Here is a 14,800-nt window from a genome sequence, read left to right as displayed (position 1 = left end):
CGTCTTCAAAATTGGAAGATATTCTGTTCTTTGTGCGTATATTTTGTTGTTCGTACGCATTTGTGTACAGCAGAAAAGTGGAAAGTGGAAAAATTAGTAAATATGTACTGCTATCTTGAAATTTTTTAAGTTGATCCGACAAATAGTTACAGAGTTATGGCGTATTCTTAAGAATTTTTCAACTTACTGAAATCGTCTGCCAAAACTTTTTATCGAAACGCTGTTTTTAGAATCGGAAATGGCTGAATTGACCGATTAGTCAGCTCTATTTTAAGGTTATTTGTTGAAAAATTATTGAAGAAATAATAATTTTTGAGAAATATTTCGATTTTTTTTTTTCAAAATCAAAATTTTGACGAGTCTTCTTTCTGACTTACAAATGGATTAGCCCTTTTTAACCAGCCTTTTTATTCATATGCCCTCTTTATCGTATATTTATAATATTATTTTTAGACTAAGCACCGATCTCTCATATAATAGGTTGTCAAAAAAGTCTTGCGGTATTTTCGCTAGTTGGCGCTGAAAGCGCGTAGTTCTAGTTTTATTCGTCGCATCAGGTCATGCTATACCTTTTTTGGAAAGCTCATTTCACGCGCTAACACGTGTTTGATTGATTGTCGTTTCTTTTAAGTCGTTCGTGAGTTATAGTGTCGCAATCATGGAGCAAAATAAAGAGAAAATACGACATATTTTACAGTACTACTACGATGAAGGCAAAAATGCATCTCAAGCCGCCAATAAAATTTGTGCAGTTTATGGACCCGATAAAGTTTCCATTTCCACCGCACAACGATGGTTTCAACGTTTTCGTTCTGGTGTAGAGGTGGTCGAAGATGCGCCACGCTCCGGAAGGCCTGTCGTCGAAAATTGCGATAAAATCGCAGAATTGGTAGAAAGAGACCGGCATAGTAGCAGCCGTAGCATCGGTCAAGAGCTGGGCATGAGTCATCAAAAATTCATTTCAATTTCAATAAAAAAATTCAATAAAAATACCGCAAGACTTTTTTGACAAACCATTATTAATGTATTCTTCAAAATTTTCGTCATCAAACGATATACATATGTACTTATATACGTATAATATATAAAAAACCACCTACTGAATATTAAACCACTAAAAAACTTCTTGAATAAAATTAACACATAATTTTTCTCAGTGCTTAGCTTCATTTATCCCAGGGATGAAATTATTCTGCGCCAACCAATCACAACACGCCTCCTGCTAAACAATGCTGTTTTATGTAAGTACATACATATGTATGCATATAGATAGTTACATACACCTTTCTTTCCCTTCAGTTTGATATAAATTTTTAGCGTTTAATTTAATTTTTTACCTTTAAGCCAGTTTTAATTTACTATTTCGAGTACTACGAAACTTGTTCGTTGGCTGAATTCGGTGCAGTTCTTAAGCAGTGTAACCGAAAATCTACCGTTGCAAGGTGTATATGTGTGCGCTATGGTGACGGCGTTGAGAGGTGTAGGTGTTGAATGAAACCAATACCAAGGCGCTGCTGACCACTGCTGCTTAGCGCTGCCTGAATTCTTTTTTTGCCGTAGTTTCTCACAAGAACGGAAGTAAAAGTGCTGCTCGGTCATAATCGCAGGATACGGTAGGATATAGGTATAGTTTGCAGTTTTAAAACAGTAAAGCTAAACAGCTCTACGCCGTCAGTTCATTCAGTTGCATAAGCTCCAATAGCGCGGTTCATACGTCGTTCGTCCGATAAACGGCTCATGCATATGTAAACAATGCATCCGATAAATTCGAACCCCAGTGTAACCGTTGTTGATAAAACTACGCAAAATCGTCCATCATCTCCGCGACAATTTTTCGAACGTCTCTACGGTCATCTGGAAACTAATGAAACTGTGTCCAATATAAATCCAAGTGCCGCTGGTGATGATTCGTATAAATCAGCACAAATCACAGCAACTAATGATAGTGAAAAGACTTGTGTGACCAACTTGAGTGCAACAATATGTGATAGCACCTATCAGAGCGATGAGGGCAGTGTGTCTTCGCCAGAAATCTCCATAAACGACGATGAGAGGTGCGATTTTAAAAGTGAAATTTAAGTGCCTTAAAAAGTCTTATGTAGTTGTGTTTAAGCATATTTTTTTCATATTCGGATATTGATCACCTACAGAGCACTGAATTTTTCTCACTTTAGATTGCCAAATGGATGTACCATGTATGATCCGTACAGCGCGCATGATTATAATAAAGGTTGCTACAGTTCAGGGACAGCGTTGCCAAATATTCCATTTGGATTTCCGGGTGAACCCCACTTCACCGCCGGTTTTACGGCCTTTCGTAAGTAATATTTACCTATACCCCTGTCTAGTTATCGTATTTTTATTAAACATTTTAATATAACCAACTTTATGAGAAAAAGTAAGTAACTTTTTCATATTATGTGGAGATTCCAATGTGCATTAGAAACCTGCAGTTACGGATATACCTAAGTGTTGTTGTTGTTGTTTTTATTGTAGCGCCAGAAAACATCGATACAGTAATTTGTAGGAATGCTGCCGAGTTAACGGTCCTAAAGTAAGTTAAGTTAAAATATCGGGTGCGTTCCGGTTACATATACCCGAATGTCGTGGGAAAAATATGGGGAAATGTTTATAACTGGCGCTTATGCATCTGTAAAATTCTTCGATTCTTAATAATACATACAATCCCATTTGACTTAAAACTCTACCCATCGAGTGTCTTGTCAAGGTTGGAAACTTCACTGGCCAAACCTAAAGAAAGTGGTAATTGGGGCTGCAGTTTTTAGCCCATGTATAGTACCACTAATCAACTTATTCGGCCTTGATGACTACGGAAGTGTGAACCGTTACGAATTGAAAAGACCACAATTTTATTCGATGAATAAATCACTTCTTCGACGTCGAATCAGCCCAAAATTCGGCACAAGAGAGTTCTGTTACCGTTTTGCCCCTCTGCAGGTATCTCAGAAGACGGTGTTCGTTGCCTTTCTGGAGTATAGCACACTCGTCAACTTCTTTGGAAAAGATTTATCAGGAAAAGTTCACTCTTTCGACTGTTCTGCGACTTCTAATAAATACCTGAAGATCCATGTTTCGTCGACGGCCACGAAACGACTCAAAAAAAAGAGTTTGACAATCGCCAACGAAGGAGAAGAGTTAGTTAATACAAGATCAAAACCTTTTCCATTTTACTGCACTTCCAATTCGGTCGAAATTTTGATTGAAGCCATCTACGATGGTAAAGTTTTTCCGATAGTGGCGCCATCGCGGGTTACTTAATGGATCGCCCTCGCAAAGGACTCGAGGCTGTACCAAAAGTATTTATAACACATGTTTTCGGGATTAGAAGAGTATAAAACATCGGAGAAGAATCACTTTTAAGCAAAATTAAGGGGCTATACCAGTGTGACGCATGAAAAATTAGGCGAAATTCGTGAATTTTTATAAGAGAAAGTACGCGATTGAATATTTCGAACTTCTTTGAACGCAATAAGGTATATTTTCAACTATATTTTAAGATTTTTTTTACAAAAATGTTGAAAAATAACGGAGTTATGGGCTGTCTTCGGAGATGCAAAAAAAAAAGTGCCCTAACTGCTGGCATGATTCCGGCCGAATGAGTTGCTGAAACAAAAAAAATTTGAAAAGTTTATTAAACTTAAAGATATTTCCTATAGAATGACCTACGATCTTTGAAAAATATCAAAAATTAACAAAATGGCGTAATTTTGAAAAAAAAAAATCGTTTTTATAGGTAAAAAATGGTCGTTTTTTTAATGCCAAATTGACAATTTTCAACCAATCCAAAAGATCGTAGGTTATTGTATAGTAAATGTATTCAAAAACACTCGTTGAGCTATGACGCCAGCAATTTTGAAAAATGTCGTTTCGAGAAAAACGCGTTTAAAGTTTCACTTATATATATGTTTGCTCTTCCGAGCGGTCGCTCTTTAGAACGCTGCCATCCAAAAACTATTCAATATACGACCTTCCCGATTTCACAGGATATTTATGGAAATATTAGCTATCGAAAAAGTAAATAAATTTTTTTTTTGAAAGTGTCACAGTGGTATAGCCCCTTAAGTGATCTTAACTACGAGAAAAATCTCTCGACTAAAAATCAATTAAATTAAACTCCACAAAAATTTTGTTCATTTATTATATATGTATGTAAACTATTTTATTTTGCACTTAATTTGTATAGAATATAAATATATTTAGTTTATTGTTAAATAAGAGTGGGAGGCAATCATTTTATCCAATATGTTTCCATAGCGGCTATTAATCCTTTTTCGAAGTACTCGTACTGGTTTCAACGGCTTTGCTTTGTGCAATATTTTTCAACTCCATACTTAAAAACATTTTCAAATTTGGATCGGTTATTTTACTTAATATAATTTGTCTCGCCTTTTCGTCGTTACCTTCGAAAAGTTTTGACAAGGTCTCTGCATATTCGATCCAAACGCAATTCGCACAACCAGACATGCAGCATGTTGTGGGTTCGGGTGGAATCTATTCAAATAACTTTTATTATCAATGATGTTAAAAATATCAATGGTAGCGAAAAGTTACCTCAATTTTGTCTGATTTATCACCATATATACGCAAAAGATAATTAAGTACTGTTTTAGCGGGTTGTATTAAGAGGCCTCTAGTATAAGGTTGGCGACATATAGGTCGCATCTCTGTAGAAGAAACCAAACAAATGTACACATTTAATTGAATATAATTAAAGGATAGTTATTAAATAATTAAACAACAAAAAAAAACGTTAACTTCAACTGCACCGAAACAATAACACACAGTTGCATACCTAACCTAACTTGTATCGGTCAGCTTGTACGAAAGCTACATATTCACATATATGCTATAGTAGTAAGATGTAAATAATTTCTTCGGAGATTGTACCGTAGCCTCGGATAATAATCCATATCAAATTTCGTGAAAATATCTTGTCAAATATCTTGTTTTACATACAAGAACCGGATTTGGATCGGGCAATTTGTATGGCGGCTATACGTTATAGTAGTCCGATATTGGTGATTCCGACAAAGGAATAGCTTCTTAAGTAGAAAAGTACGTGTGTAAAATTTCAGAAGATTATCTCAAAAAGTCAGGGACTAGTTCGCATATATTCAAACGGACAGACGAATTTTAGTATATATCCAATATTCTACAAAATGACAGTTGTCTTCAAATTTTTCATCAGTGCGAATCAAAATCTTTTAAATTTTTTCGGGTGCGTACCGAAATGATTTGATAATGGGAAAAATTAAACTTTGGGGCTCTGTTCGACTAAGTGCCAATTCCGTTCTTACGATAGTGGGGCCTACGTAACTGAAATGGGCTCGGATTTATATTAAGTCAAATCTTAAATATTTTCTACGGCTACTACAACAACACACACACACAGACAGACAGCTCGCTGACAATGTGCTCAAAGCTAGTTAAGGAGTGCATGACCTCACTAGCAGTAGCTTCAAAGTACCTACATATTAAACTTGTCTGGGTGCCTGGCTACAGCAGAATCGTCGGAAATTGTTAAGCCGAGCTTGGAAGAAAAGACACCAATACACAAATTCCATCAGATGGAAATGAGCAGGGGTTCTTCTGTCTTCGGGCATTCGAGCGCTGGATCTACAGGCCTGGCGCGAGCTCAGCTAATGTTAGTCAGCAACCAGCACTTGTGGGTTTGCGAAAATCTTCGGCTCAGAGTGGAACACAAAAGTTTACTGAACAACTAGCTTTTAGCAAGGCTCATATCGCCGCTACGATAGACGTTTTCACTGGACTCTGTCCCATTGGGACCGATGCGTTGAAGCTAAAGATTTTTGAGGACACTACTTATCAAAGTTGCAATAAGAACGATGAGGTGAAACATCTAGACACTTTCTCTTAAACTGTCCAGCTTTCGCCAGACTATGGTTGAAACATATCGGTTGCCATACTTTTTACGAACCCGTCGAGTTCTAGGAGTTCTGGGCATCACAATGGATAACATTTCTAGCAGTCCAAATGGGATTATTTGTGGTCTCACGAGTAATCAGCCTTTTTATCTAACCTAACCTGTATGTATTAGGGTGGAACAGATTTTTTTCGAAAAATGTCAACTGTTCGCTCTCAAAGAGAAAAATAACTAAAAATGTAACAAGCACAAATTTTGCAGTAAATTGGCAACTTCATAAACAGCTGATTGTCTCGAATTATTATTATTTTTTCGCTTTGTACTTCATTAGCTGAGTATAACGCATAACTGAAAATAAATATTTATAGACTTTTAAACGAGAAAACTTTTCAAAACGTCCATAAAAAACGCATATAATTGTATTATCGCTCATCCTATATCATCATAAAAATATTTCAAATATTAAATTAGAAGCAACGAACTATTATAATAAGCCAAATGGGAAGCAACTATTACCTTATCAGTCGTCGAACTGTTCGCGTTCTCTTTGCTGTTGTATGCTTTTCAATTCTACTTTCAAGAAACTTCTCAACACCGGATCAGGCACTTTATTCAAAACAATTTCTTGCGCTTTCTCGTCACAACCATTCAATAAGTCAGCAATTTTATGCGCATATTCGACCCAAACGCAATTCGTGCAACCGGCCAAACAGCAGGGCTTCGGAGTGGGCGGTAACTGTAAGTAGCACAGCCGAATATTTTTTAAAGAACTACAAACGTAACTGCAATAGACCCACCTTAATGTGCTCTGGCTGCTGTGTCAGTATCCGCGTCTGTTGATTAACCAAAAATTTTGGCAACGGTTTCAGCCACACGGGTTTAGGCAAAATCTGACGAAATGCCGCATACATTGCTAGGCAGATAAGGAAAAAAATTAATAACATCGAAGCGATACAAAAAGGAAGCGACCATTTTAGAGGCAGGAAACGTGTATTTATGAGTAAAGTCAAAAATTTCTCACGCACAATTTGGCACAGGTGCGTCATAAAAGTGATGAAAAAAATGTGCCGCTATGAATATATCATAAATATATACAATATGTGATAATGATAGCGAAATGGATGTTATAAAATAAAAACTGCTAACAGATAGGAGCAATACCGCAAAAGGCAAAAAGTGTGACCATATCAGATTTCACAACAAACTTGTTACTGCTGACTGAATGTCCGTGGCAAAGCAAGGTATTGTCAAAGGATTACAAAAAATATACCGCTTAGCACTCGTATTTAAAATCATGCATGCGGTTTTTTCATTTACACTTTGCGGTAAAACCGGTTAGTGCCAAGGAGTTTCTCTCTCCTCTGACCTTACTTGAAAAAAACTCGGAAAAAACTAAGAACGGATTAAGAACTCATTACGCAAACCAAAAGTATTCAAACATGGTAACTGATATGAAAAGGAAACCTAAAAAACACAACCAGGATTTCCAGCAAACACGCTGAGAAGTGGAGAGTATCGTATTACTTGAAAAAACTTGCGCACCTGAAAAAAGCTAACCTAATGAAAATGAATAGTGTGATTGGAGGGTGCATAGTTTTTTTTTAGTTTAGTGTATTTAATTTAATAGTGGAAAAAGTATTGAAACTTTGTCAACTCAATGCTTTTGCGATTCCAGCAAAGCCGCTCTAAAAAGGATTATGAGCAAATTTGAAGTCCAGCTCATTTTATCCAAGCGTAACACTGCTTATTATCACAAAAACCAACTTTTATTTGTGTCCGTGCGTTTTTTTTCAACTACTGGAAAGGAGTGAGCAGAAATTGTAATAACGCAGAGGCAGCGGAAACAATGCGTCCGTTAGCGCAGCTGTTTGCTTTGTGTGAAATTTCCCGGATCAGAAGCGAGGACAAAGCGTGCGCGGGCAAACAAGTGGAATATACATATTTGGGAATGCCAGAGCGGTAACATTACAGCCACAGTTAGCTTCACACGCCTTGTGGGGGAGGCGCGATGGCGCGGCTGGTTGAGAGCTTAATTAGTTGTTTATCATTTACAATGGTCTGCACGCACAATTCAAAGCAATTATGGCTCTTTACCAATAGCACATTACGTGCATAAACACATAAATACTGTAAGCTAGGATGTTACTGCCGCAAAACATTAAATCATTTTTTAAATATGTTTTGATAGCATAAACGGCAGATTAATTTCCATTTAGTGGCTGCATTGTGTTCCATCTGCGGACGGTGCGTGTAGTTGCCCTAATAAATATTGCATAGAATAAAAAAAATAGATCGAGATCAGGGTGGTTAACATATGTAAGTAAAAATATATGTATATGTATATGTATGTATTGCCACTCGTTCTTAATATCAGTTACACATGTAATGGGAACATCAGCGTAAACAAGCAAGTGTTATAAGAGGAGCTTAACTTTTTTATACCAATTTGTATTGAATGATTAATGCGGTTTCGGCAACTGAAGTGCAAGCATTTGTTTGTTTGTTTCTCTTACAGTTGCTCGTCGCAGGCGGAAGGAGGGTCGTCAACGTCGACAACGCACCACATTTAGCACTGAGCAGACGTTGCGTCTGGAAGTCGAGTTTCATCGCAATGAGTATATTTCGAGAAATCGTCGCTTTGAATTGGCGGAGACGTTGCGTTTAACCGAGACACAAATCAAAATTTGGTTTCAAAATCGACGCGCGAAGGATAAACGCATTGAGAAGGCTCAAATCGATCAGCAATATAGGTAAATATAGAGTTATGATGCTAATTTTCGGAATTAGTATAATATATATTATAAGAAATGATAAATTACATTTTAACAAAACTGCAATTGTTCTAAGCAGACAAGAACTACTAAGTTCAGTAGTTAGATGCTCTAGCATTTTGTAGAATGGAAAAGTATATGAAGTACAGAGTTTGCTGGAAAGTAATAGGACTGAGTCAATTTAAAAAAGTTGATTGAATCAATCATTACAACTCTTTAAAAACTTTGAAAATAGGCTTCTTCTGCGTCAATGCAGCGCTGCCAGCGCGATTTCCAAGCACTGAAGGCGTCACAGAAGGCATTCTCCGGAATAGCCTTGAAAGTCGAGGTGCATGCTGCTTGGATTCCCTCTGTCGTCTCAAAGAAAGAAAAGAAAGATTGCTTCTTTGTCTCGGGATCATACGCAAAGATCCATGACTCGTCACCTGTGATTACGTTATTCGAAATTTGGGGGTCACTGTCACACATGTTCAAATTTTCTTGACACAAAATATTTATTTTCTTTATTTCCATAGTCTATCTACATTACCTATGGTCAATGTCAACATAAGCTTTCTTTAAAGTAGGGTAAAACATCAAAAACCGGAGTGCGGAACTTCAACGTAACGTTCTACCAACTCCAGACCCTCCACCTCCACACCACATAAGCATATGATTAAGTATAACTTCGTTGGAGTGGTAAAACATTTAAGTCTCCTCTATGGCTCGGGCTGACGGATCAAGTATTGTCACAATTGAGGCTGCCGCTTTGTTGTTGCCGCTAGTTCTCAGTGGACTGATGAGTGTCATCAAATTTTCCACCGACGTTTCACTTTCACAGTTACCCTATGCTTTGAATGTAACAAATACTTTTATTTCTCCAAGTTTTCAAAAATGGTATTTAAAAACTCCAATTCGGGCAAAAATTCCTGCAAATTGTGTCAAAAGTGTTCAAGATATAGGGCGAAAACGGATTTTTCATGGCTTTTAATAATATGTCTTGTAAATTTACTATCAATTTCCTTAAAAACCGTATTGTGAGAATTTTGGAACTTCAGAATTTGCGTGGCCTCCAGTTCCTAAATTTTATATACTTAATATCGAAGATATTTTGTAAAAATTCACTTTTGTTCGAACCACCTCATGAAACTTGTAGGTAGGTAGATAAAGGGGGGCGGCAAAACATCCTTGGCCCCGGGCGCCCGAAGTTGTAGCTAAGCCACTGTCTCTTCTCTTTCAGCTTCTACACACGGCTCTGATAACTTGTATATCCGCTCGTATTCGATGTCAGTGGCCATCATACTGGCTATTACTTTAGCAGCGTCACTTGATATTGTACGGAAAGCACTGATAACTCTTTGTGCTTATTTGTCGGGCATATGCTTTAATGCCTAGCGTCTGGATCCATATTGGAGGCTCATATAACATAACCGGTCTCACTACTTTTGTGAGTAAAAAATGACGGCTGTATTTACCATCATTCTTGATAACGCGTTTAGGATTTTAATCGCTTTACCTTCAATGTATTCTTAGTGATTCTAAAATTTTAGCCTTGAGTCTTTTATTACTCCCAAATACATTAGGTATACTTTCCTCCACTTTTCTAGTATTTATGAATAAGACCCGATTGACCCTTCGTTTGAGTCTCTTAACTTTGTTTGTCCAGGAGGAACAAATTCATAGTGGACGATGCCTTTGATGTCAAAAAAGACAATGAGCATCATCATTTTCAGTTTGGTTTTTCTCATTCTTCCCGTCTTCATCAGCGACCTCTTTGTCCTGACTCTCCAGGTGCTCGGAGACAACTGACCAGCCGCTCGTTCGTTAGCTAGGAACGCCCTCTATCGAATCCAGTCGGTACGCGCAAGATCCGAAGTACAGTCGCGGCGGAAGAAAATCAGTCCTATTACTTTCCGGACAAATCCTGTAGCTTCTATATCTGTGGAACTGATCTCAAAAGCTGTTCTATGTTTTCGTAGCTAAGAAAGTTGAAAGATCACTGTAATAGGTATATCAACCTCGATGACAGAATTATGAATTATATATTAAAATTTTCCAAAAAAATGCTGCCTCTAAGCCGATTTGATCTTTTCACCCTATCTGTTCCGTTCGTTAAACGAACTCTCTCATTCTCTCTTTGACTCAGAGTCACTGATTTTGAATTCTTAATTAATTAGAACACTTCAAAAAATATTTTTTTTTTGGATATTTGGAATTATATTATTTATTTTCAAAAAATACGCAATATATCCTAAATATCGGAAATCCTTCAACAGTACACACAATAAACTCCCCTCTCAGTTTGAATCGCTGAAGCATAAAATAAACGGAAGTAAAAACTGTCATCTTTAAAAATTATTGTTAACAATAAAATTAACACGAAATTAATTTTACGACATTTACGCGCACAATTACGACTAATTAGCCCTAGGCAGACAATTCAGCCGTCACACGCACACAAATCTGCATACACACAGTACACCTGAACTCAAAGATATACATACATATGTATATGCGCATACAAACTTACAAATGAACTTCTCTTTATTGCTACTTTCCATTTCAGAAATTTTGTCGTGGCCAATGGTTTTATGACCACAATCATGGGACACACGGCGAGCTATCCACCGCCCATGCGAATGATAACGAATCTTCATCAGGGTTTTTACCAACAACATGCGCCCAATAACAATGGCATTTTACAACCAACACCAACAACACTAACTGGTCCAACACCACCAGCACCTTCCGCGCTGCCACCGCCACCAACGGCGTCGCAGCAACAAACACGCAATTCGATCGTGCAGCATACGCGTACACTGGATGGCATAAACAACAACAACAATGTCGCCACAAACACACCATCGCTTGATGCTAATTTCTACACACAAACAACGGCACATTCGGGACTAGATCCACAGACGCGCACACCACAGCTAGCCGCTAATCAGCTTGAACGCCTTGGTGGCCATTATGGCGATTTGAGTGAACGCGCATTTTACAAGGGCATAAGCGGAAGCAGTGCCTCTAGTGGCTTAAGTTCGCTCATAAATACGTGTTAGCCAATTGCAATGGTAGTCAGTCAGCGCTGATTTTGATTTTTGGTTGCATTTTATTTGAATGTTTTTATCGTTGAAGTAGAATTTCACGATTTTTGTATATATTCTAGCATACTAGAAGCTTTGAATTAAATGCATTAATTATAATAATAAAGATTATAAAAATTTTATTAAAAAAATAAAGATTATAAAAAAAAGATTATAAAAAATAAAAAAAAACATTACTTTAATTAATTCTCAATTAACGGGAGGCTAGCACCTCGAACGGATCTCATGAAATACCTTTAGTTAACCGAAAGCTATTTTCGAATGCAAGTCTTCCTAGATGTCAATAAAGCCAGCAGCCGAAATATAGAGAGAAGATAGAGATGGAACGATAAATGAATTTGAGTTTTTTACGTCTGACTCAAGTTGCCATTCAAGCTAATTGTATGTTTTGAATATGGTCAAAATGACAGAGTCAAAAATACCAAGGCAAACTTACATAGGTTTACGGGTTTCAAAAAAATCGACTTTCTATTGTCTTATTAAATTCTACAACACCTCTAGGATATTATTCCAAATATTTTTCAGTTGATCCCAGTAATAATTTCGGAAATACAGCCTTGAGAACTTGTCTGTTCGAGCTAGCTAAGCTAAGAGCGCCGACTTTAAACGCGTTTTTCTCGAAACTGCGTTTTTGAAGTCGGTTGGCAAGATTTCTATGAGAACTACTCAACCGATCTTCATGACATTTCACACAGGTCTTTGAGATACAATTTTTAAAGACTTGCATGAAGGATTTTTTTTTCGATTACAACAATTTCAAAAAAGTTCGGAAAATTTTCACTGATTTTTTTTTTTTTTTTGTAGAAATGTTTGCCTGAAATCAGATTATCAATTTTTTCCCTCGTCCAAGTTCTAAGTTAAGGTTTTAACTAAAACACGTATTTTTATAACTTTAGATAATCCTGTAAGGAGTTATCCTGCCAACGAGGGCGTTCCAATGGCCGAGCATAAAATATTTTTTCCAAAAATTTCAGAACTTCTTTGAAAAAAGGCTGCTTTTTACCCGAGGAAACCCATATATTGGTTGGAGATCATGCAGAATAAATTTCATAGTGATCTGAACATTTGTCTTCGAGTATTCACTCAACCAAATTCAAAAAATGTTGTTTCGGTAAAGAAAGCGTTTAAAAATAATCTGATGGAGTTCATAATATCTCAGCACAAGAATAACTAAAGAAAATTGACCGAGTGATTAACTGTAAAAAAGTTAGGTAGTTTCTGCTATCACTGCCGTAAGAAGTAAGACTTACGTACAAATGTACGTAGATATGTATGTAACAAATATGGTAGATATGTAACCAAAAGCAGCTTTCAGAATAGGAAAATCTAAATTTAAAAGCATACATACATACATACATATGTACGCATGCAGACGGAGTACTTGAAAACACAAAGAAATCTTTTCTTCAGCTAAATTACAACAACAATATTTCTAAATACATAAGTTCGTAGGTATGTATAGATTTAAGTGTAAAAAATCATTCAAGGAGAATGCAGCAAAGATTAAGTTCCGCACTATGCATTCAACCGTGGTTTGTTCTTGGGTGAGTGTTTTGTACAAGTAATTAGAGTAGATATGGCAATATTTTCGCAACGAATACAATAGGTCATTTTTGACGCCGGCAAAAAATATTTAATTGGAAAAAATAATAATTAAAGATTTTAATAAAAGGCATAGCGAGGAAAGTGTGCGGTTATCTTGAATGTATGGTATTATAATTAACCCTGACAGGAGTTATGAAGTTTGCCACGAGGTTTGTAACACCAAAAAGGAAACGTCGCAGAGCCTATAAAATAACACATATACAGTTGAACTTCCCTAACTCAAATCACCATAATCCAAAAAGAAGTTTCGAGTTATAGAAATTGTCATTAAAACATAAAATTTGTCAAAAAACTGTCTAATGGCAACTGTTATAAATCCGGCTAAGCGAATTTCATTGTCCATCTCAATATAATCTGTAATAGTAACATTTGAAGGGACAAATACGTGCGACTTCTACGTGAGCACCTGTTTACAAAATGGGATTTGTCCGAAACCGCGACCAAATGAATTCAAGAGTTCGTGTTATGGAAGAAGGAACTATATAAATGATGAGTGACATTGACATATTAATATTTTGCACACATCTTTTTCATCTGCAGATATCGGACAAATATAGGATATAGCTCATAATCAAATCCATGTATTTAAAATTTTTTCGTTTGACAGGATATTTTCACGAAATTTGGCATACAAAATCTTCGAAGACAACACTACAATCTTCGAGCAAATTGTTCAATTCATGAAGTTTTTGAATAATTATAGTGCAAGGAGCTCTGCACAAATTTTTTCGGGTGTTCCTCTTCCGATTGGAACAGTATATAAACTTATTATTGTTGCAAATGTTGCCCCCATTGGATAAAACTTTTTTTCCTTTGAAGCAACTAAATTCCGACGGAACTACTGTAGTATTCATAAACCTTCGTTTGCCATTACTTCGCCTTATTTGTTGCATACAAAATATATTTAAAGCACAAATCTAGAAACTACTCGTATTTTAGAAAAAGTTTTCTTTAATATAAAAACACATGTTCCAACGCCTGAAACTATGCAACAGCAGCTTTAAGTAAATGTTTACTTTTGCAATACACCATCTTTAGCATCATTACACAATCAACTTGCGAATTCAGAGCAGTAAAAAACTTGTTTCAGAAGTGTCAATCACTTTTAATATGCAGCTGCATAATATTTGCAATTTCTTGCGATTCTGGCACTAAGCTTACCTTAACTTTTTCTGCCAGAGAAGTAAATTCGCCGCTCCACTAATTTTTCTTGCACCAACCAAATTGGTCTTATCAGCGTAAACAGCGCTAACAGCTGATGCTAATGTTGGAATGCGGCGTGGTGAGTTTAGTACAGTAACTTCTAAAAGGTTCAATCAACCGCTAGTTTAAAGATTTTCGAATTTTATTTACATTTTATAGACAAAATTCCATTTTTTGTCACAGAAAATTTTGAGAAAGTAAATAAATATTTTTCTGTTAGAGATGTAACA

General features: G+C 36.5%; 2 protein-coding genes across 3 annotated transcripts; one reads left to right on the top strand and one right to left on the bottom strand.

Annotated features, from left to right (window-relative positions):
- The first annotated feature begins 1,665 nt into the window (after positions 1 to 1,665).
- LOC126759953 (homeobox protein rough) lies at positions 1,666 to 11,873 on the top strand. The gene is made up of 4 exons (XM_050475216.1): positions 1,666 to 2,054; positions 2,175 to 2,317; positions 8,421 to 8,655; positions 11,222 to 11,873. Exons 1-4 carry the CDS (start codon positions 1,753 to 1,755, stop codon positions 11,715 to 11,717), a joined length of 1,176 nt encoding a protein of 391 aa, XP_050331173.1. The 5' UTR covers positions 1,666 to 1,752; the 3' UTR covers positions 11,718 to 11,873.
- LOC126759972 (oxidoreductase-like domain-containing protein 1) lies at positions 6,422 to 14,770 on the bottom strand. 2 transcript variants are annotated; one of them, XM_050475282.1, is made up of 3 exons: positions 14,529 to 14,770; positions 6,703 to 6,818; positions 6,422 to 6,641 (listed from the first exon to the last, which is right to left on the bottom strand). In XM_050475282.1, the coding sequence occupies exons 2-3, from the start codon at positions 6,814 to 6,816 to the stop codon at positions 6,426 to 6,428; spliced, it is 330 nt and encodes a 109-aa protein (XP_050331239.1). In that variant the 5' UTR covers positions 6,817 to 6,818; positions 14,529 to 14,770; the 3' UTR covers positions 6,422 to 6,425. The 2 variants fall into 2 exon arrangements, with proteins under 2 accessions (XP_050331239.1, XP_050331230.1); XM_050475273.1 differs by lacking the exon at positions 14,529 to 14,770 and adding an exon at positions 14,384 to 14,513.
- Between the last annotated feature and the right edge of the window lie 30 nt (positions 14,771 to 14,800).

The sequence above is a fragment of the Bactrocera neohumeralis genome, chromosome 2 (assembly GCF_024586455.1).
Source record: "Bactrocera neohumeralis isolate Rockhampton chromosome 2, APGP_CSIRO_Bneo_wtdbg2-racon-allhic-juicebox.fasta_v2, whole genome shotgun sequence".
NCBI lineage: Eukaryota > Metazoa > Arthropoda > Insecta > Diptera > Tephritidae > Bactrocera > Bactrocera neohumeralis.
This window is presented reverse-complemented; position numbering and strand designations above follow the sequence as displayed.

What these genes read in the sequence shown, in the direction of transcription:
- LOC126759953 (XM_050475216.1), top strand. Translation starts at nt 1,753, where the DNA reads ATGCATCCGATAAATTCGAACCCCAGTGTAACCGTTGTTGATAAAACT. An exon ending in TCCATAAACGACGATGAGAG is followed by an intron (nt 2,055 to 2,174) that starts GTGCGATTTTAA and finishes TTCTCACTTTAG; the next exon opens with ATTGCCAAATGGATGTACCA. An exon ending in CAAATCGATCAGCAATATAG is followed by an intron (nt 8,656 to 11,221) that starts GTAAATATAGAG and finishes TTTCCATTTCAG; the next exon opens with AAATTTTGTCGTGGCCAATG.
- LOC126759972 (XM_050475273.1), bottom strand. Translation starts at nt 14,411, where the DNA reads ATGATGCTAAAGATGGTGTATTGCAAAA. An exon ending in AAAGATGGTGTATTGCAAAA is followed by an intron (nt 6,819 to 14,383) that starts GTAAACATTTAC and finishes TTATCTGCCTAG; the next exon opens with CAATGTATGCGGCATTTCGT. An exon ending in AGCAGCCAGAGCACATTAAG is followed by an intron (nt 6,642 to 6,702) that starts GTGGGTCTATTG and finishes TGCTACTTACAG; the next exon opens with TTACCGCCCACTCCGAAGCC.